The sequence below is a fragment of the Pan troglodytes genome, chromosome 20 (assembly GCF_028858775.2).
Source record: "Pan troglodytes isolate AG18354 chromosome 20, NHGRI_mPanTro3-v2.0_pri, whole genome shotgun sequence".
NCBI lineage: Eukaryota > Metazoa > Chordata > Mammalia > Primates > Hominidae > Pan > Pan troglodytes.
In genome coordinates, this window is record NC_072418.2 from 41,206,906 (window position 1) to 41,228,094 (window position 21,189).

General features: G+C 49.1%; 1 protein-coding gene across 7 annotated transcripts in view; it reads left to right on the plus strand.

Annotated features, from left to right (window-relative positions):
• Window positions 1–21,189, plus strand: part of SIPA1L3 (signal induced proliferation associated 1 like 3) — a 310,057-nt gene that overhangs the window by 168,313 nt on the left and 120,555 nt on the right. For all 7 annotated transcript variants that reach the window (XM_024351291.3, XM_524247.9, XM_024351290.3 and 4 more), the window contains 3 exons: window positions 5,303–5,433; window positions 16,515–16,703; window positions 17,604–17,778. In XM_024351291.3, coding sequence (XP_024207059.1) covers window positions 5,303–5,433; window positions 16,515–16,703; window positions 17,604–17,778 — 495 coding nt within the window. The remainder of the gene's footprint in view (window positions 1–5,302; window positions 5,434–16,514; window positions 16,704–17,603; window positions 17,779–21,189) is intronic.

The following is a 21,189-nucleotide window of genomic DNA, read 5'->3' on the forward strand; positions in this document are numbered from 1 at the left end:
TAGTATCAACCAGCTTAAAACAAATGTTCTGTCTTCCTAGCACTTTTAATGTTTTCATGGGTAACACAAACGTAGAACAGGATAAATACGAAAAATACACAAGGGATTGTAGGGTGCTAAATGCAGTGGAAAAGAGTACAGCAGGGAAGAAGGAAATGGAGTGTCGGAGGGTGGGGGCAGATCCCAGTGGGGGATGGTCAGAGGGGGCCTCCGAGGCAGGTGCAGTTTGAGTACCAAGCTAAAGTCACCATGTGCAAATTGCAGGCACTGTTCCCAGAACAGAGCAGCGAATACAAAAGTCTTGGAACTGCCCGGCGCAGTGGCTCACGCCTGTAATCCCAGCACTTTGGGAGGCTGGGGCAGGCGGATCACTTGAGGTCAGGAGTTCAAGACCAGCTTGGCCAACATGGTGAAACCGCATCTCTACTAAAAATACAAAAAAATTAGCCAGGCATGGTGACATGTGGCTGTAATCCCAGCTACTTGGGAGGCTGAGGTAGGAGACTCGCTTGAACCCAGGAGGCAGATGTTGCGGTGGGCTGAGATCATGCCACTGCACTCCAGCCTGGGTGACAGAGTGAGACTCTGTCTCAAAAAAAAAAAAAAAAAAAAAGAGAATTGCTTGTAACTGCTAGTAACAGGCTTAAACAACATAGAAGGGACTCTCCTGTGAAGAAATCCAGAGTTCAGCAGCCCAGGGCTGGTATGGTCAGTCTTAAGCATCAGTGAAACGTCAGCCTTAGTGCATGGCACGATCCCCCACTGCTCCACACCACGATGGCTGCTGGAGTGCCAGGCGTCACATCTGTGTTTCCAGGCAGAGAAAAAGAGGAAAGGGTAAGGACAAAAAGGCAGACCTCTTGTCAGGTCAACCCCCTTATGCCCTTATGCCTAGTGTTTCATTATTGGAACGCTAAGCATGTGGGAGTTATAGCCTACTGCTCAAGGACATTGCCAGGGTATGAATTTTTACTCGTGGAAAAATTCAAAAAATTGCAGCCTCCGGCATAAATGCGTTAAAGAGCTTTCTCAGAAGCCCGGTCCAACTACTTGCACTTAGTGGCCACACCTGTGTGCAAAAGAGGCTGGGAAATGCAGGTTTTTAGCTAGACAAAGTTTTTCTTTTCCAAGAATAGAGGACTTTTCTTAAAAAAAAAAAAAAAAAGACGAAGTACTAGCAGCTAGTACCCCACAGCAGCTAGGTTTTTTTTGTTGTTTTTTTTCTTTTTCTTTTTTTTTTGAGGCAGTCTCGCTCTGTCGCCTCGCCCAGGCTGGAGTACAGTGGCGCGATCTCAGCTCACTGCAGCCTCTGCCTCCTGGGTTCACGCGATTCTCCTGCCTCAGCCTCCTGAGTAGCTGGGACTACAGGCGCTCGCTATCATGCCCAGCTAATTTTTGTAGTTTTAGTAGAGACAGGGTTTCTCCATGTTGGCCAGGCTGGTCTCGAACTCCTGACCTCAGGTGATCCACCCACCTTGGCCTCCCAAAGAGTTGGGATTACAGGCGTGAGCCACCACGCCCAGCTCACAGCAACTAGTTTTTAAAAATATTTAAAGTAATGTCCTTGTCAAACATAACAAATGTCAGTTAAGTCATCCCACAGGACACTGGAGCTCCAACTTGGAGTCAGACAGCCCTCGGTTTGGGGTATCTGTTCCATAGCTGATCCACGTGATAGGTTTTACCCTTCAGACTGTGTGACAAATGAAGATGATTATATCAATATCACATGCACAAACAGAATGACACAGAGATTGAAAAGAAAGGGATAAAAAAGAAGTTCCAGGCCGGGCACGGTGGCTCACGCTTGTAATCCCAGCACTTTGGGAGGCCAAGGTGGGTGATCACAAGGTCAGGAGATTGAGACCATCCTGGCTAACACGGTGAAACCCTGTCTCTACTAAAAATACAAAAAATTAGCTGGGCGTGGTGGTGGGCACCTGTAGTCCCAGCTACTCGGGAGACTGAGGCAGGAGAATGGCATGAACCCGGGAGGCAGAGCTTGCAGTGAGCCAAGATCGCGCCACTGCGCTCCAGCCTGGGCAACAGAGCGAGACTCCGTCTCAAAAAAAAAAAAAAAAAGTTCCAGACAGTTGCTTACAAGGAAAAAGCCAATGAGGCAATGTCAGTATCACATGAAATAGATGTAAAGGTTGAAAGCACCTTTTAGAGGAACTAAGGAGGCCATTTCATGTTTCTTAAAGTTTGCCAAGAAATTCTGGTAGTTGTGAACCTTCGTATACCTGGCAACTTGGTTTAGGGGTACCTAGATTTAAAAAATGGATCAGGCTGGCTGAGCGCATTGGCTCATGCCTGTAATCCCAGCACTTTGGGAGGCCCAAGGCGGGCAGATCACGTGGGGTCAGGAGTTTAAGACCAGCCTGGCCAGCATGGTGAGACCATCTCCACTAAAAAATACAAAAATTAGCTGGGCGTGGTGGCGGGTGCCTATAATCCCAGCTACTTGGGAGGCTGAGGCCGGAGAATCGCTTGAAGCTGGAAGGCAGAGGTTGTGGTGAGCCGAGATCGCACCATCACAATCCAGCCTGGGCGACAGAGTGAGATTCTGTCCCCTCAACCAAAACAAACAAAAAAACGCTACGGGGAGAAGTAGAAAAATTCACAACCATAGCGGGAGAAGTGCACAGATGGTCTCTCTGAAGTTGACAGAATCTAGTAGCTGAAAAATAAGGATTTAGAGGATTTAGATAACCTAATGAAAACTTGATTTTACACTGTATATGTATTAACTTTGTATCTAACCAACAAAGAACACATTCTTTTCAACCTACACGTACAAATACGTACATGAAAGGAATGTGGATCAAATAAAGATCAAATAAGATTATACATTAAAATACTTAGTTCTTTGTTAGGCAGGTAGGAAGTACTCATCATGGAGCTTTAAAAAAAAAAAAAAAAGCCGTTTTCTTTTTAAAAATTTCTTTGTAGCCCTGAAAGCTGTTAAAGAAAAAAAACGTTCTGGCCAAGCACAAGGGCTCCCTGAAAGTGTAATTCCAGCACTTTCGGAGGCCGAGGTAGGATGATTACTTGCCCCAGGAGTTAGAGACCAGCCTGGGCAACATAGTGAGACCTCAAAAAAAGGTTAAAAATTTAGCCAGGTGGGGTGGTGCATGTCTGTAGTCCCAACTGTTGTGGAGGCTGAGATGGGAGGATCGCTTCAGCCCTAGAGGCAGAGGTTACAGTGAGCCATGATTGCACCACTGCACTCCAGCCTGAATGACACAGCAATACCCTGTCTCAAAAAACAAAAACTCTTCAATAATATTTGTTAAAGCACAGTAAAGAATGTATTCAGAACCATCACAGCAGGCATAGGGACCACTGCAGCGGAGTCTGGCAGTAGGGAAGAGAGATTGGGCTTAACTCTGAATACAGCATAGTCAAGTAGGAATTTATAGCCAAGAAGCAGGGTGGGGATCAGTGCATGGAAGAAACTATTAAGAAGAAATGTCAGCGGTAAGGAAGATTCTGGCTAAACCAACCTAATGTTGCTGATGACACGCCAGGATGATCAGACATCACCTTTGGATGGTGGAAGATGAAGAGCTTGATCAGGTGTTGAAGATGTCCAGATATTGAGGATAAGGTTGGGGGGCAGGGTTCTTGCTAAACTGACTTTGCGCAGGGTTCTTTGTTAAAACTAGATTTTACAAGGAGGTGTACAGATGGGCCTAGGAGAAGATTCCAAAGCCTGACTAAAGTTTGGCCAAGCAAAGAATCTTTGTCAAAGCTAGTAAATAAGTCATTGGTCAGTGTTTATTGAGTGCCTACTATATGCTAGGATTCGCAAGGAGCTAGATATGCATTGATGGAAAAAGCAACAGCCCCTGTAGCTGCTTCAGGAATAAGCTGGTATCTGTGATCTGTAGAGTACAATGTTTATTCTATTCTCTGATCAACTGGAGATTGTCGAACCCCCTGCAGATGCTGTTCTGATCGGGGCCATTAATTACCACACAGTATTTTGCCCTTAGATTAGCCTTTGATTTGCCAAGAGCATCTCATGAGAACAAGAACCATCAGTTAAACATTCAATGTACCAGTACAATTTCCGGTGGTGGGTAGATGCTAACTTTGTGGACTTGGATCAAGACAGACCGCTGGCGGATACCCACACGAGCATGAGATACTTGGGTTATACATCAGGAAGAACTATTTGCCTGGAAGGGTTATAAGATAGCAGCATGTTTTAGAAAAAAAGAGGAGGCAGCTGTCAGGTAGAGGAGGGAGCAGGAGGCGTGTCCCATGCCTGGCTAAAGCCTCTGTTACCCTAAGGGAAAAAACAGCAGTGTTGGCCGGGCACGGTGGCTCACGCCTGTAATCCCAGCACTTTGGGAGGCCAAGGTGGGCGGATCACAAGGTCAGGAGATCGAGACCATCATGGCTAACACGGTGAAACCCTGTCTCTACTAAAAATATAAAAAATTAGCCGGGCGCAGTGGCGGGTGCCTGTAGTCCCAGCTACTCGGGAGGCTGAGGCAGGAGAATGGAGTGAACCCAGGAGGTGGAGCTTGCAGTGAGCCGAGATCGCGCCAATGCCCTCCAGTCTGGGCAACAGTCTCAAAAAGAAGAAGAAGAAGAAAAAAAAAGCAGTGTTGAAGTTACCTAGGTAAAGAAACATGGTGAGATAAAGGTGATGCCTAGGGGCCCCTATCGTGGTCCCTGACAGGCACCAACAACTGGGGATGGTCATTGCCAACACTCATCATGTGCGTACTATGTGCCTGGCACGGTGCTGACGGCTGGGTCCACCTTTAACTTTACGGCTGAAAATGCTATCTAGCGACTTGGCTGGGGCCAGACATCTATTAAGGGGCAGAGCCCAGGTGTGAGGAGGCTCTCTAGAATCTTACTTAACAGTTTCACAAGGGCTAATCCGCAGTTAAACCAAGTGGACCATTTGCAAACACGGGATTAATCACAGTGATGCTGGGTTGATGGCATGCCATGTACTGTACTAAGCGTTTCATATTTGTAGCTTCATTTTGCCTTCACATCCGCTCTCTGAACTGTGGGTGGCATCAAGGTCCTGTTTTCTCAGATGAGAGCGCTGAGGCTCAGAAAAGTTCTGTGGCTTGGCAGGTGGTACAGTAAGGTGAGCTTTTGCCTCTTACAGTTTCTCCACTGGGGGTGTCTGTGACCAGGCATGAGGTTTGCGTGACCAGCATCCCAGATTGCACAGGACCCTGCCTGGTCGCCCTGTCTGCAGGCCTGCTGGGCATCAGGGCCCCTCCTTCCCAGACAGCTGAGCCTGAACTCGCCTGCTCTTCCTTCTTAGAACATGCCAATTACTTTGGCGTGGATGAGAAGCTGGGGCCAGTGGCTGTGAGCATTAAGCGGGAGAAGCTGGAAGACCACAAGGAGCATGGACCTCAGTACCAGTACAGGATCATCTTCCGGACCCGCGAGGTAGGTCCCATCACTCTCGTTCTTATTAAAGAAATCATAGCCACTCACATCTCGAGCCAGGTTCTAGGGGCAAACGCTTCCCCAGCTTCATCTCATGGAATCCTCCCAACAACCCCGGGAGAGCAATCCTGTTAGTCTCTCCATCTCACAGAGGAAGAAACTAAGACGCAGAATTTAAATGACTTCTGGCCAGGCATGGTGGCTCACGCCTGTAATCCCAGCACTTTGGGAAGCTTGGCGGGTGGCCCACTTGAGGTCAAGAGTTCAAGACCAGCCTGACCAACATGGCGAAACCCCATCTCTACCAAAAATACAAATTAGCCAGGTGTGGTAGCAGGCGCCTGTAATCCCAGCTATTGGGGAGACTGAGCCAGGTGAATTGCTTGAACCTGAGAGGCAGAGGCTGCAGTGAGCTGAGTTTATGCCACTGCACTCCAGCCTGCCAGCCTGGGTGACAGAGTGAGACTGTGTCTCAAAAAAAAAAAAAAAAAGAAATTAAATGATTTATATAGGATCAGTGAATTAGTAGCCAGACCAAGATTTCAGTCCAGGGTGTCTGACTTCAGAGTCCAACATTACAAAACCTGTTTGCAAGAGATTAACTCTAATAAGCATAAGAAATAAAAGGGAAGGTAAGGGATCATTTTAGGAACATGAGGTGTCCTACATAATGGAAAGAATTAAGGCAACAAGCCTCAGGCAGGACAGGAACTGGGGACTCTCAACCACAGGTACTGCTGTTATGCCAATCAGCTCAAGGTACTCCCAATGTGTCACTTTCCATTCTGAGTAGAGAAGCCCATGGTCCTGGCTGGAGGCCTTCCCCTGGATTAAATGTCAGCTGTGGCTAGTGGGGAAGGCCTGTTGGGGCACCCATGCTCTATTAGGACTCTAAATTGTAAGTGACAGAAATCTAACTTGCTAAAGTCAGAAATAGCATTCATTGGTTCATGTAACTGCAAATCTAGGGGTAGGGCAAGCTTCAGGCATAGCTGGACTTAGAGACTCAAATGCAGTTGCCAGAACTCTGCTTCTTTAGCTCTCTGCTTGGCTCTGCTTTTTGCATCGCGAGTGTCATTTTCTTCTGCCACTAACAAGCTCTCACCATGTCATGGGAACATGGAGATGGGCTGCTCAAATCTTTGCACCGTCTCATCCAAAAGGCTTGGACTGGCCAGGCGCAGTGGCTCACGCCTGTAATCCCAGCACTTTGGGAGGCCGAGGCAGGCAGGTCACCTGAGGTCAGGGGTTCGAGACTAGCCTGGCCAACATGGTAAAACCCCGTCTCTACTAAAAATACAAAAATTAGCTGGGCGTGGTGGCAGGCACCTGTAATCCCAGCTACTCGGGAGGCTGAGACAGGAGAATTGCTTGAACCCGGGAGGCGGAGGTTGCAGTGAGCTGAGATCGCGCCATTGTACTCCAGCCTAGGTGACACATGCAAAACTCCATCTCAAAAAAAAAAAAAAAAAAAAAAAAAGGCTTACACTGATTTATCTGGGAAGAACTCTGGCTCTGCTTTAGATCACAAGCCCAAGTCCTGAGCCGGTCGCTGTGATCAGGGGTGGTAGAGGAAACTGCCCGGTCTAGCCCTGGGTCCAGGGGCAGGGCCAGGCACTGTGATTGACAGTTCCACCAGAGCTCCCTGGAGGAGGAGGCAGGGCAGATCCTCAGCAAAAAGAGGAGACCCAGGGAAGCAGAAATGACAGAGAGGTCCAGAAGACCCAAATAAGGAAGACCTTTCAGAAAAGTGGCATTTGCCAGCTAGGCAGGCCCTCCAAAATGGGTCTCCCTCAGCCTGCATTGCCCCAGCCCCTTGGGCCTGGCCTTTGCCCAGACATGGATGCCTAGCAGGCTGAGGCTGCCAAGGACTTGATTGTGGGGCCAGCCAAGTCCTGGACCTCATCCAGGCTGGCAGATGCAGCTCGGAGTGCCCTCGCCCCATCCCCTGACCAAGACCTTCCCACTGAGTTGGGGGAACGGGATGGCGCGGAGGCTTTGCAGTAGCCAGGAAGAGGCAGCCCTAAAACCATGTGCGCCAAACCACAGGTGGTCACCAGCCTCTGTCTCCCCAGCCCTCTCCTCCCTCTACCCACCTTTCTGGCTAGATGAGCACCAGAGCAGAATGAGAGGTGACAGCTCACACTGCATCTGGCTGTTTTAGGACATATGGGCAACTGCTGGGTGGTGAAATGACGCCTACAGTCATATACTTATAAATAGGCTGGGTGCAGCGGCTCACACCTGTAATCCCAGCACTTTGGGAGGCCAAGGCAGGTGGGTCCCTTGAGCCCTGGAGTTCGAGACCAGCCTGGCCAATATGGTAAAACCCTGTCTCTACTAAAAACGCAAAAATTAGCTGGGTATATTAGTGCACACTTGTAGTCTTAGCTGCTCGGGAGGCTGAGGCATGAGAATCTCTTGAACCCAGGAGGTAGAGGTTGTAGTGAGCCAAGATCACACCACTGGACTCCAGCCTGGGTGACACAGTAAGACTCGGTCTCAAAAATATATACATACACATACGTATATATAAAATATTTATTATTAAGGCTATTATTACTGCAAATCTCCTTTATACTGTGTGTCAGGCAATATTCTATACCTTTTATATCTATTAACTCACTTAAATCTCATCACGATTCTAGGGTGAAGACTCTGTTGTCCTCATTTACAGATGACAGAACAGGCACAGAGAGGTTAAGAGACTTGCCCAAAGCACCCTCCAGGGAGTGGCAGGGCAGGGTGCCTGCCTGTGTTCTGGCCGCCGCACTCGGCTGCCTCTGGGTTTTGACTAAGTCAGCTTAGACTGCACACTGGACCCACTCATGAGTTAGGAGCTCAACCAACTCAGTGCTAGCGTTTGTGTTTTTGTTCGTAATGAAAATATAATAGGCGGGGCGTGGAGGCTCACGTCTGTAATCCCAGCACTTTGGGAGGCTGAGGCGGGTGGATCACCCAAGGTCAGGAGTTCGAGACCAGACTGGCCAACATGGCGAAACCCTGTCTCTACTACAAATACAAAAAAAAAAATTAGCTAGGCATGGTAGCAGGTGACTGTAATCCCAGCTTCTCAGGAGGCTGAGGCAGGAGAATCGCTTGAACCTGAGAGGTGGAGGTTGCAGTGAGCCAAGATCACTCCATTGCACTCCAGGCTGGGTGACACAGTGAGACTCCATCTCAAAAAAAAAAAAAAAAAAGAAAATACAATATATAGGCAGGCATGGTGGCTCACACCTGTAATCCCAGCATTTTGGGGTAGGAGGTTAAGACGGAAGGATTGCTTGAAGCCTGGAGTTCAAGACCAGCCTAGGCACCATAGTGATACCCGTGTCTCTAAAAAATAAAAAATACCAGACCATAGCATTAGGAGAAATACCTAATGTAAATGACAAGTTAATGGGTGCAGCAAACCAACATGGCACATGTAATACCTATGGAACAAACCTGCACGTTGTGCACATGTACCCTAGAACTTAACGTATAATATTAAAAAAAAAAAAAACCCAGACTATGTCACACATGCTGAGAGTCGTGAGACTTTAGTGCATGGATACTGGGTTATATAATTTTTTGCTGTAATTTCCTGTTCACTAAGTTTGAAACTGGCTTGATGCCATTCCCAGTGTGTACCTGCTCCCGTCCACTTCCCACCCCCAGCACCTACAAAACTAGCCGTGGGGGACTCTGATCCATCCCTGATGACAGCACGGGGACTCTTTGAGTCTCACAGCCACAGGCCTGGGATCCATCCATTCCACAGACATTTGCTCAGCGTTCCCCCGTCCCAGCTCTATGCTGGGCATGGAGGGTACTGTAGCAAACAAGGCAGCAAAGATGCTCGTGAGACTGGGTGTTTGAGGGGGAGACAAAAGGACGCAGAACACCTTAGCAAATTATGCTGTAGGTGCTTCCCATGGTGACAAGGTGGGGGACAAAGCAAGGAGGAATGATGAGTGTGGCAGGTGCTTAGATTTTTTTTTTTTTTTTTTTTTTTTTCCCCGAGACGGAGTCTAGCTTTGTTCCCCAGGCTGGAGTGCAGTGGCGTGATCTCTGCTCACCACAAGCTCCGCCTCCCAGGTTCACGCCATTCTCCTGCCTCAGCCTCCTGAGTAGCTGGGACTACAGGCTCCCACTACCACACCCTGCTAATTTTTTGTATTTTTAGTAGAGACGGGGTTTCACTGTGTTAGGCAGGATGGTCTCAATCTCCTGACCTGGTGATCTACCCGCCTCAGCCTCCCAAAGTGCTGGGATTACAGGCATGAGCCACCACACCCGGCCCAGGTGCTTAGATTTTTAACAGGAAGGTCAAGGGAGGCATCACTGGGAAGGTAACATTGGAGTAAACCTAGAGGAGGGGAGAGGGAGCCGTGTGGACAACTGGAAGAAGAGCATTCCAGGCAGAGCGAACAGCCAGTGCAGAGGTTCTGAGGCGGAGCCATGCTCCGTGGGTTGGAGACGTCCTGTGAGTCCTAGTTTGACCACTCAGCAGTTCTAGAACCTTGGGCACATGGCTCCTTTCCTCTCAGAGCCTCAGTTTCCCCCTTGGAAATTCTCAGCTTACAGAACTGTGTTGTGGGCTCGGTGAGGTTGCACATATCAAGCAGGCAGTGGGGGACCTAACACTTGACTGGAAGTGATTATGATCGGCACCACTGTTGCAGCTGATGTTCCTTCCCGGGAGGTCAGAGCCCCATGCTGGGAAGCATAGGTTGAGCTCACGGATGGGGTTCTGTCCTTCTCATATCCACACACACACATGCCTTGGGGTCCTGTAAACTAGGGCATAGGGGCCAGAGCGAGAGGTCTGGGCTGCCTTCCAAGCCAGCCAGCCTGCCCCAGATGGCCGTCCCCGGCCACCAAGCAGACAGTCTCGAGTGGACCCGCATCTCCCAGCAGATGGGATATGAGCATTGGCAGTGCCAGGCTCCCCACCAAGGCAGGAACAGACTTGGAGCTGGGCTTTGGCACTGCTTGTCCAAACCCCAGAGAGCCTGGACAGGATGAGCGCCAGGCCAGGGCTGCCCTGTCTCAGGTCCCTTCTCTGGCACTGTCTCACCCAGGACACTGGGGACAGAGTGGGGACGGCAACCAGCCAGGAACTGCGTGGCACCCCCCCACAAGGCCCAGTGGTTCTCATTGGCCTAGAACACGTGATTTTTGACAGGCTTTAGTTCTGATAGGGTTAGAGATTTGGATTTTTATTTTATTGGTTTTTCTTTTTTATTTAAAAAGTACCAAACGCTCATTATTAAGAACTTAGACAATACATAAGTATGCAAAGTAGAAAAAGGAAAGTTTCATTAGTGAAAAAAGCAAGTGTGACCCGTTTTTGTTCAATAGGTACATCTGACTGTGTGTGTGTCTGTGTGTATTTGCTTATTTATTTTTGAGACAAGGTCTTACTCTGTCCCCTGGGCTGAAGTGCAATGGTGCAGTCATAGCTCACTGCAGCCTCGAATTCCCGGGCTCAAGCGATCCTCCTGCCTCAGCCTCCCAAGTAGCTGAGACCACAGGCATGCACCACCATGCCTGGCTAATAATTTTGTTTTGTTTTTAGAGACAGAATCTCACTATGTTGCCCAGGCTGGTCTTGAACTCCTGAGCTCAGGTGACCCTCCTCCTTTGGCTTCCCAAAATGCCGAGATTACAGGCATGAGCCACTGCACCTGGCCGTGTGTATGTTTAAATGAACAATCTCCAAAGCATATTGTTAAGTAGGGGGAAAAGCAAAAAATGTAGCTTCCTGCTTAAGGTTAAAAAATTTAAAACTCAGCTAGGTGCAGTGGCTCACACCTGTAATCCCAGCACTTTGGGAAGCTGAGGCGGGAAGATTGCTTGAGCCCAGGAATTTGAGACCAACCTGGACAACGTAGCAAGACCCCATCTCTATTAAAAATAAATTAATTGCCAGGCGTGGTAGCTCACGCCTGTAATCCCAGCACTTTTGGAGGCCTGCGCAGGTGAATCACCTGAGGTCAGGGGTTCGAGACCAGCCTGGTCAACATGGCAAAACTCCATCTCTACTAAAAATACAAAAATTATCTGGGCATGGTGGCACACTCCTGTAATCCCAGCTACCTGTAATCCCAGGAGGCTGAGGCAGGAGAATCACTTGAACCCAGGAGGCAGAGGTTGCAGTGAGCCAAGATCACACCATTGCATTCCAGCCTGGGCGACAAGAGCGAAACTCTGTCTCCAAAAACAAAATAAATAAAAAAGAAATAATATTTTTAAAACTATTAACTATGCATGTGGCTTTGTCCATAAACATTTAACACACATCTACAGATAATAATGGTTAGCACACATTGAGCTCTCACTCTATACCCAAGATACAGCACTAAGCATTATGCACGGATCTTTTTTAATCCTTTCATTGCCTTGAGGCAGGCATTTTTATCCCCATTTTATCAATGAGGAAATAGGGAAATTAAGCGACTTGCCCAGAGTCACATAGCTAGGGAGGAGCTAGAGCTAGAATTCAAACCCAGGCAGACCACCTCCTAAGTAACCTCCTAGGAAATGTTCTTGAAGGGTACACCTGCCGCCCAGCACAGAGTCAAGCGGGGAGTACGTCTGAGTCAGGAGTGAGTGGGGATAACCTGTACCAGCTGGAACCTCCTTGTTTGCATGGTACTGTGTGCCTTTCACAGCTCACTTGATTTGTTGCCCTCGTCTAGCTGATGCCAGATGTTTTCAGCCTCTGAGCAGAGGAAGGCTGTGATCTGACTCAGGCAGCTGTAGAAAGAATGGACTGGGGACAGGGCAGGGGCAGGGAGACCTGGAGGAGGCTGCTGTCCAGGTGGGAGGTGATGGTGGGGGTGACCAGATGGAGAGTGAGGTGGCCACTCATGACCTGCCAGTGTCCCACTTACTGTCCCCAGTGCTAAAGGAGTTTTTCAAGTAGTGCGCGCCGATGAGGTGGTCAGAGCCAAAATGTGACTGTAAGTCACCCGTCTCCAGGGAGGAAGAAGGAAGATTTCTGGTCCGTGCTGTCCCTCGTTCCCAGCAGAGGGCACTGTGGGACAGTGTCAGTAAGATATAAAGACACTGATCCTGTTGGTCTTAACTGAAACCCACAACCCCAGGGCCACTCAGATTGACAGGGCAAAGCCCCCAACATCATTGCTTTTCATGATTGGTTTCGACACTACCGTGCTTGTGATAAGAGAGATTTGTTTGTTTGTTAATTACCGGGGCCAGAAGTGGGATCATTCTATTCCTTCCACACATGCCTCTCGCCCAGGTGCTATTTGGTGAGGGTGGGTTGTGTGCTTAGAGGTGAAGTCATGACATGTTATTTTTGCCACCTCCTGTGTTTGTCGACTTAGGCAAGCATGTTTTTGCAGTTAATACTTATCCTCCTTAGTCTTTTTGTTGTTTTTGTTGAGACGGAGTCTCACTCTGTCGCCTAGGCTGGAGTGCAGTGGCACAATCTTGGCTCACTGCAACCTCCGCCTCCTGGGTTCAAGTGATTCTCCTGCCTCAGCCTCCTGAGTAACTGGGATTAGAGGCATGAGCCATCATGCCTGGCTAATTTTTCTATTTTAGTAGAGACAGGGTTTCACCACGTTGGCCAGGCTGGTCTCGAACTCCTGACCTAAAGTGATCCGCCCACCTCGACCTCTCAAAGTGCTGGGATTAGAGGTGTGAGCCACCGCACCTGGCCTCCTCCTTAGTCTTTAAACCACAGCCCCAAGTGTACTTTGGGTGCTTGTAACAAGCCCCCTGGAGAGGGATTTTTCTTTGTGCGTTCTTGGTGTGGTGCTGGTCCAGTGCATGGCATAACCTGGTGGCCAGCAGCATGCTGTGGCTACAAGCATGAGCTGGTATTAGTGAGGATGTGGAGCAGCAGGGGCTCTCAGACAGGGCTGGTGGGGTGTAAATTGGTACAACCACTTGGAAAACTGTTTGGCAGTTCAGTAAAATTGAAGATTAGCATGCCTGGTGATTTAGCAATTTCTATCCTAGGCATAAACCCAAAAGAAAAGGTGTTCATGTGCACTGAGGTGCTTCTGTGAGGGTTCCTAACAGCACTATTCACAGTTGGCAAATACTGGAAGCAGTTCTGGTGCTCATCAACAGTGAAAAGGAGTAAAACGTCAGCCTCTCGCAACAGCATAGCTGCAGCTCATATATGTAGCATTCAGAGAAAGAAGCTAGATAACAAAAGAATACAAACTGCCTGGCTGGGCGCAGTGGCTCACACCTGTAATCCTGGCACTTCAGGAGGCCGAGGCAGGAGGATCACTTGAGCCTAGGAGTTGCAGACCAGCCTGGGCAACATAGTGGGACTCTGTCTCTACAAAAATATACAAAATTAGCCAGGCATGGTGGCACATGCCTATAGTCCCAGCTGCTCAGGAGGCTGAGGCAGGGGATCTCTTGCGCCCAGGAGGTCGAGGCTGCAGTGAACCATGATTGTGCCACTCCATTCCAGCCTGGGCAACAGAGTTAGACCCTGTCTTCAAAAGAAAAAAAGAATAAAAAAATACAAACTGCCTGAAGTTCAAAAATAGACAGAAATAAATGATGGTGTTGAAAGTCAGGATAGAGTTAATTTTGAGGAAAAAGGGGTACAAATGGGCTGTGGGTGCTGGAAATACATTTCTTGATTTGGATAGTGATTACCCAGGTATTTGCTTTCTGATACTTTCTTCGGCCTCACATCTATGTGTTATGTACTTTTTTTTTAGACGGAGTTTCACTCTTGTTGCCCAGGCTGGAGTGCAATGGCACGATCTCAGCTCATTGCAACCTCCTCCTCCTGGGTTCAAGCGATTCTTCTGCCTCTGCCTCCCAAGTAGCTGGGATTACAGGCATGCGCCACCACGCCCGGCTAATTTTTGTATTTTTAGTAGAGACAGGGTTTCACCCATGTTGGTCAAGCTGGTCTCAAACTCCTGACCTCAGGTGATCTGCCCACCTCGGCCTCTCAAAGTGCTGGGATTACAGGTGTGAGCCACGGTGTCTGGCCTGTATACTTTATATATTTGGATTATACCTCACCATACACATACCAAATATATATATCTCAAAACAAACCACGAGCTTTGGAGAAGTCAGGACTGGGTTGGAATCTTGGTTGCCATTTTGTCAGCTGTGGTGACCTTGGATAAGGCACATAACCTCTTGGAACTTCAATTTGCTTCTCTGTAAATCAGAGATAAAACCTCCCTTGAACAGACCTATACGTACAGTTATTACTATAGTACCTGGAGCACAGTGCAGTGAACTGCACCTTCATAAATGTGACTTGTTATTAAGGTATATAAGTTAGACATTTATTTGGCTGCAAAGCGATAGAAAACCTGACTACCAATAGCTAAAACAAAGGGAGGTTATTTTAATCATCTAATAAGTCTGGATGTAGGCAGCTGCAAGGATTAACTTCTGTGACTTTTTGTTGTCTCTTTCCTCATGATTGCAGTCTGGCTGCCACAGCTCCAAACATTTCATTCTCATACCACTGCCCATCACACAAAGAAGTGGGCAGGTGGAAAGGGGCTTTCTTTTTTTTTTTTTTTTTTTGAGACAGTCTTGCTCTGTCACCCGGGCTGGAGTGCAGTGGCACAATCTTGGCTCACTGCAACCTCTGCCTCCCAGGTTCAAGCAATTCTCCTGCCACAGCCTCCTGAGTAGCTGGGATTACAGGCATGCACCACCAGGCCCAGCTAATTTTTGTATTTTTAATGGAGACAGCGTTTTGCCATGTTGGCCAGGCTGGTCTCAAACTCCTGACCTCAAGTGGTCCGCCCGCCTCGGCCTCCCAAAGGGGGCTTTCCTTTTATTAGAGGGAAATCTGCCCCAGAAGTCCTCGCCAAGCACAATTCTCATAGCTCATTGCCTGGAATTGATCACATGGTTGCCTATAGGAAAAACTTGGGAAGCAACATCTGGGGAATGGGAATGAGATGGCTGTGATTGGCTTTGACTAAAGGTTTTCATCCCTGACTGCACATCAGAAGCACCTGAGAAGGATTAAAAATATGCCATGTATACAAACATGCATGTCTGGCCCCATCCCAGACCAACCAAATTAGAATCACTGGTGGTGTCTTGTCTTGTCTTGTCCTTTTCTTTTCTTTTCTCTTCTCTCTTTCCTAGCCTCCCTCCTTTCTTTTCTTCTCTTCTCTTCTTCTTTTCTTTTCTTTTCTCAGACTGAGTGTTGCTCTGTTGCCCAGACTGGAGTGCGGTGGTGCAATCTTGGCTCACTGCAACCTCCGCCTCCTGGGTTCAAGTGATTCTTCTGCCTCAGCCTCCCAAGTAGCTGGGATTACAGGTGCATGCCACCATGCCTGGCTAATTTTTATATTTTTAGTAGAGATGGGGTTTCACCATGTTGGCCAGGGTGGTCTCGAACTCCTGACCTCAAGTGATCCGCCCACCTTGGCCTCCCCAAAGTGCTGGGATTACAGGTGTGAGCCACCCACGCCTGGCCTTTTTTTTTTTTTTTTTTTTTTTTTTAATGAAACTGGTCTGAAACCAGTGCCACAGTTCAAGATCCAAGATGATGCCGGTATTCAAGGCAGGTGGGTGTTTTACTTGAGCATTTACAGTAATGTGTACATAATACAGTGTTACTGTAATAATGACAAGAGCCCACCTCCTGGTAGGACCTGTTTTCTTCATTATGCTCCCTACTGCCTTACATAATTCATCTCCCCCATTCCAGTGTCAGCTCCACAAGGACAAGGGTCTTTGTTCATTGCACCTAGAGTAGGACTCAGTGCCTCACAGGAGGCACTCAGCCAGTATATGTTGAACAAATGAAGGTAGTTTACATTATTGTCTCATTTAATCCTCCCAACACCCCTTCAAGGTTACGATACCATCCTGTACCCATTTCACAAAAGAGCAAGCTGAGGCTCAGAGATATGAAGTCACTTGGTCAAGACCACACAGCCAGGAGGCAGCAGGTTCAAGCTCTGGCTCAGACTTAGGGCTTTCTGACCTTAGAGCACAAACTTCCAATCATCACGCATGTCTCTTTCAAAACAAGATACCTCTGCTATGCTCTTATCCCTTTTTAGGTCTCAAGAGCCCCCTAACCTTCCCTTCTCTCTCTTGAGTAGCTCATCACCCTGCGGGGCTCCATCCTGGAAGATGCTACGCCCACAGCCACCAAGCATGGGACCGGGCGGGGCCTGCCCTTGAAGGATGCCCTGGAGTATGTCATCCCCGAGCTCAACATCCACTGCCTGCGGCTGGCCCTCAACACCCCCAAGGTGACGGAGCAACTGCTGAAGCTCGATGAGCAAGGGGTGAGTCAGGGGCTGGAGGTGGGGGTGCTGCTGGGGCAGTACCTTGCAACCCCACTCCTGGTAGCTTTTTCTATCTTGGTCACTTTCTTTTTTCTTTGCAAGTAACAGAAACCTACTTAAGCTGGTTTCAGCAAAAGGAGGGATTCAAATCAAATTCTAGTGGTGCCAAGAGCAAGAATGTAACTGGGTCTCCTAAAGGAGGGAGATTGTCTGGGGGTGAGATAGCTGCTAGGTCCCCATGTGTGCATGCATATATGTGTCTATAGTGGGGGGTTAGTGTGTCTTTCCTCCCCGCTCCACACGCTGGCTCCCTCTGCTTCTCTTGCCTCTCCCACAGCTCCCAGTCTGTTAGAATTACAGCCACATGCAGACCCCAGCAGGCTGACCCTGGTCACAGGAGAGCCATCGATTGGGCTATGCGTAGGTCAGGTGGCTGTCCGTGGCCCAGTCACCAGTGACCAGGGGGATCCAGGATACCTAACGCAAACATAGTTATTGGGAGCCCACTCCCTAAAAAAGGTATTGACTATAAGCCTTGAGCCCTCCAGATTTTGCTTTTGCAGAATCTCAGCCCATCCCAGTCCACCTACTGTGGGATGCCGGCCAAGGCAACAGTCTCTTTCATGCAAGCGTGGCATCACCAGCCGTCCTCCACCCGCCATAGCGAGAAGAGGCGGCCTGGATACCTCGTTGTGCTTCTCTGGAGTGAAAGGGAGGGGGAGGGACAACTGGGACATGCTGCCATGCCCCAACACTGTTTTCCCCTGTCTGGCTATGGCTCTGGGTTCCCGAGTGGTCCCAGCAGCTCCCAGGGCCGAAGGCCTCAGACATACCCCTTGCTCCCTTCCCTCTGCCATCTCTGCCTGGCCTGCCTCCACAAAGCCACTCTTGCCTCTGCAGCTCTGCCGGAAGCACAAGGTGGGCATCCTCTATTGCAAGGCTGGCCAGAGCTCCGAGGAGGAGATGTACAACAATGAGGAGGCCGGCCCCGCCTTTGAGGAGTTCCTCTCCCTCATCGGCGAGAAGATCTGCCTGAAGGGCTTCACCAAGTACGCTGCCCAGCTGGACGTCAAGAGTAAGTAGGGGGCCAGTTAGATCACAGTGAGCCACCGCTGCACTCCTACTCAACAGGCAAAGCTTAAAAGGCCTGGGGATGCCAAGGTGGGGACATGGAGCAGTGGGAGCTCTCAGACTTCACTTGTAGGAGCACAAATAAGTGCAGCCACTTAATTTTTTCGTGTTGTTGTACTTGTTGTTGTTGTTGTTGTTGTTGTTTTTGAGACAGAGTCTCACTCTGTGGCCCAGGCTGGAGTGCAGTGGCATGATCCCATCTCACTGCAACCTCTACCTCCCAGGTTCAAGCAAGATTCTCCTGCCTCAGCCTCCCAACTAGCTGTGACTACAGGTGTGCACCACCACTCTTGGCTAATTTTTGTATTTTTAGTAGAGACAGGCTTTCACCATGTTGGCCAGACTGGTCTCAAACTCCTGACCTCAAGTGATCCACCCACCTCAGCCTCTCAAAGTGTTGGGATTACAGGCATGAGCCACCACGCCTGGCCATGTGCAGCCACTTTGGAAAACAGTACAGCACATTCAAGTCCAGTTTGAAGAGACCCTGCTCTGTGACTCAGCTCCTGCACTCCTAGGTATGCACTCTGTCTAATGTGCACGTGCATGGCAGGAGAGGACTGAATATCCCTAACCACCGGCACCTCGGTGCACCCAGTGCACACTGGCAGAGTTGTGCCATGTTCACCCAGAGGAGATGAACTGGCACCACGGGCATCAGCGTGGAAGAGAGCCACATGCTTCGTGCTGCGCAAAGACAGCAAGCCTCAGAAGAGTGGGACCTGAATGATGCCTTTTACATAACAATTTTTTTCTTTTCTTTTCTTTTCTTTTTTTTTTTTTTTTGAGACAGTCTGCCTCTATTGCCTAGGCTGGAGTGCAGTGGCGCAATCTCAGCTCACTGCAACCTCCGCCTCCTAGGTTCAAGGAATTCTCCTGCCTCAGCCTCCCAAGTAACTGGGATTACAGGCATGAGCCATCACTCCCTGCTAGTTTTTGTATTTTTAGTAGAGATGGGGATTTACCATATTGGCCAGGTTGGTCTTGAACTGCTGACCTCGTGATCTGCCCACCTCGGCCTCCCAAAGTGCTGAGATTACAGGCGTGAGCCACCACACCTGGCCAATTATTATTTTTTATAGAGACAAGGTCTCGCTATGTTACCCAGACTGGTCTCAAACACAAGGCCTCCAGGGATCCTTGGCCTCCCAAAGTGCTGGAACTACACACATGAGCCACTACACCTGGCAAAAAGGTCCAGCAGGATGACTCACACCTGTAATCCCAACACTTTGGGAGGCCAAGGAAGGAGGATTGCTTGAGGCCAGGTGTTCAAGACCAGCCTGGGCAATAAAGCAAGACCCTGTCTCTGAAAAAAAAAAAAAAAAGCAAAAACAAAAACCCAGCAATATATTGTTGGTGGATGCTCTTACACAGTGGAACTCTAAAGAAAAACAGAGCCAAGCGTGGTGGCTCATGCCTGTGATCCTAGCACTTTGGGAGGCTGAGGCGGGTGGATTGCTTGAGCCTGGGAGTTTGAGACTGCAATGAGCTATGATCATGCCACTACACTCCAGCCTGGATGACAAAGCAAGGCCCCATCTCAAGAATAAATAGGCCAGCCATGGTGGCTCATGCCTGTAATCCCAGCACTTTGGGAGGCCGAGGCGGGTGGATCACCTGAGGTCAGGAGTTCGAGACCAGCCTGGCCAAAATGGTGAAACCCCATCTCTACTAAAAATACAAAAAAATTAGCTGGGCGTGGTGGTTCACGCCTATAATCCCAGCTACTTGGGAGGCTGAGGCGAATCGCTTGAACCCGGGAGGCAGAGGTTGCAGTGAGCCAAGACCGCACCATTGCACTCCAGCCTGGGCGACAGAGCAAGACTCCGTCTCAATCAATCAGTAGAAAAAAAAAAAAAACAAGGGAATACTGGAGACAATAAGCAGGATAGTGGTTGGCTGTCTGGGGAGAGGTGGGTGTGTCTAGGAAACGGTGCTCACATTAGAGTGTGGGTGGTGGTCTTTTTCTTAAGGTGGTATCACATAGGACGTATTTGTTGCAGCAGTCTCTGTGCTTATCATGTGTATGTGTACATAAATATATACGATATATGGGGCTGGGCGCAATGGCCCACACCTGTAATCTCAACATTTTGGGAGGCTGAGGCAGGTGGATCACCTGAGGGCAGGAGTTCGAGACCAGCCTCGCCAACGTGGTGAAACCCCGTCTCTACTAAAAATACAAAAATGTAACCAGGTGTGGTGGCACATGCCTGTAATCTCAGCTACTTGGGAAGCTGAGGCAGGAGAATTGCTTGAGCCTGGGAGGCAGAGGTTGCAGTGAGCTGAGATCACACCACTGTACTCGAGCCTGGGCAACAAGAGCAAAACTTCATCTCAAAAAAAAAAAAAAGGGGCCAGGCGCGGTGGTTCACGCCTGTAATCTCAGCACTTGGGAGGCCAAGGTGGGCGGATCATGAGGTCAGGAGATCGAGACCATCCTGGCTAACAGGGTGAAACACCGTCTCTACTAAAATACAGGCGAGCGCCTGTAGTCCCAGCTACTCTGGAGGCTGAGGCAGGAGAATGGCGTGAACCCGCAAGGCGGAGCTTGCAATGAGCCGAGATCGCACCACCGCACTCCAGCCTGGGCGAAACAGCGAGACTCCATATCAAAAAAAAAAAAGAAAGAAAGAAAGAAAAATATATATATGTATATGTATATGATATATAGGATTGAAATGTTTCATGAGAAGTAGCTGGGTGGGTGGATGGGTGATGTTCACAGGTGTCACAGCTCCCTGGGGAATGGACTACCACTGTCCTTGGTAGTGGGTTTTCGTCAGCTGGGAGTGAGAAGGCCCCAAGATGGCTCAGTCAGACATTGCTCTTCCCCACACCTCGCCAAGACTCGGTTTGCTCTTCTAGAAGACAAAACAGAAGCCCAGATCAGGAGACAAATCTTAGAGAAGTGAGGTGTTAGGCAGGTGTCTGGGGCCATCATCACCTTCCCCTGCTCCTCCGCTGAAGGAGGCTGTAGGAGGAACGAGCATGTTATTATGCCATTTGCTAGTTTCGTGATCTTGGACAGGTGGCTTTGCCTGTCTCGACCTCAGTTTCCTCATCTGTAGAGTGAAGGTAATAATTGCGCTTATCTTGGAAGCATGGTGAGGGTTCTGTGGGTCAGCTTGGCCCCAAACATCCTGAGCCCTCCCTCTGTGCCGAGTGCTTCCCAGAGCTCCGCCAGCGTGGGTGTCCCCCTAGGTGGGCGGGGAGGCAGCAGGCCTCCCTGGGCTCACCTGGCGTGGAGGAAGCTGGCAGGTGTGAGTGTTAGTATTGGTTTTTTTGTTTTTTTGAGACAGTCTCGCTCTGTCACCCAGGCTGGAGTGCATTAGAACGATCTTGGCTCACT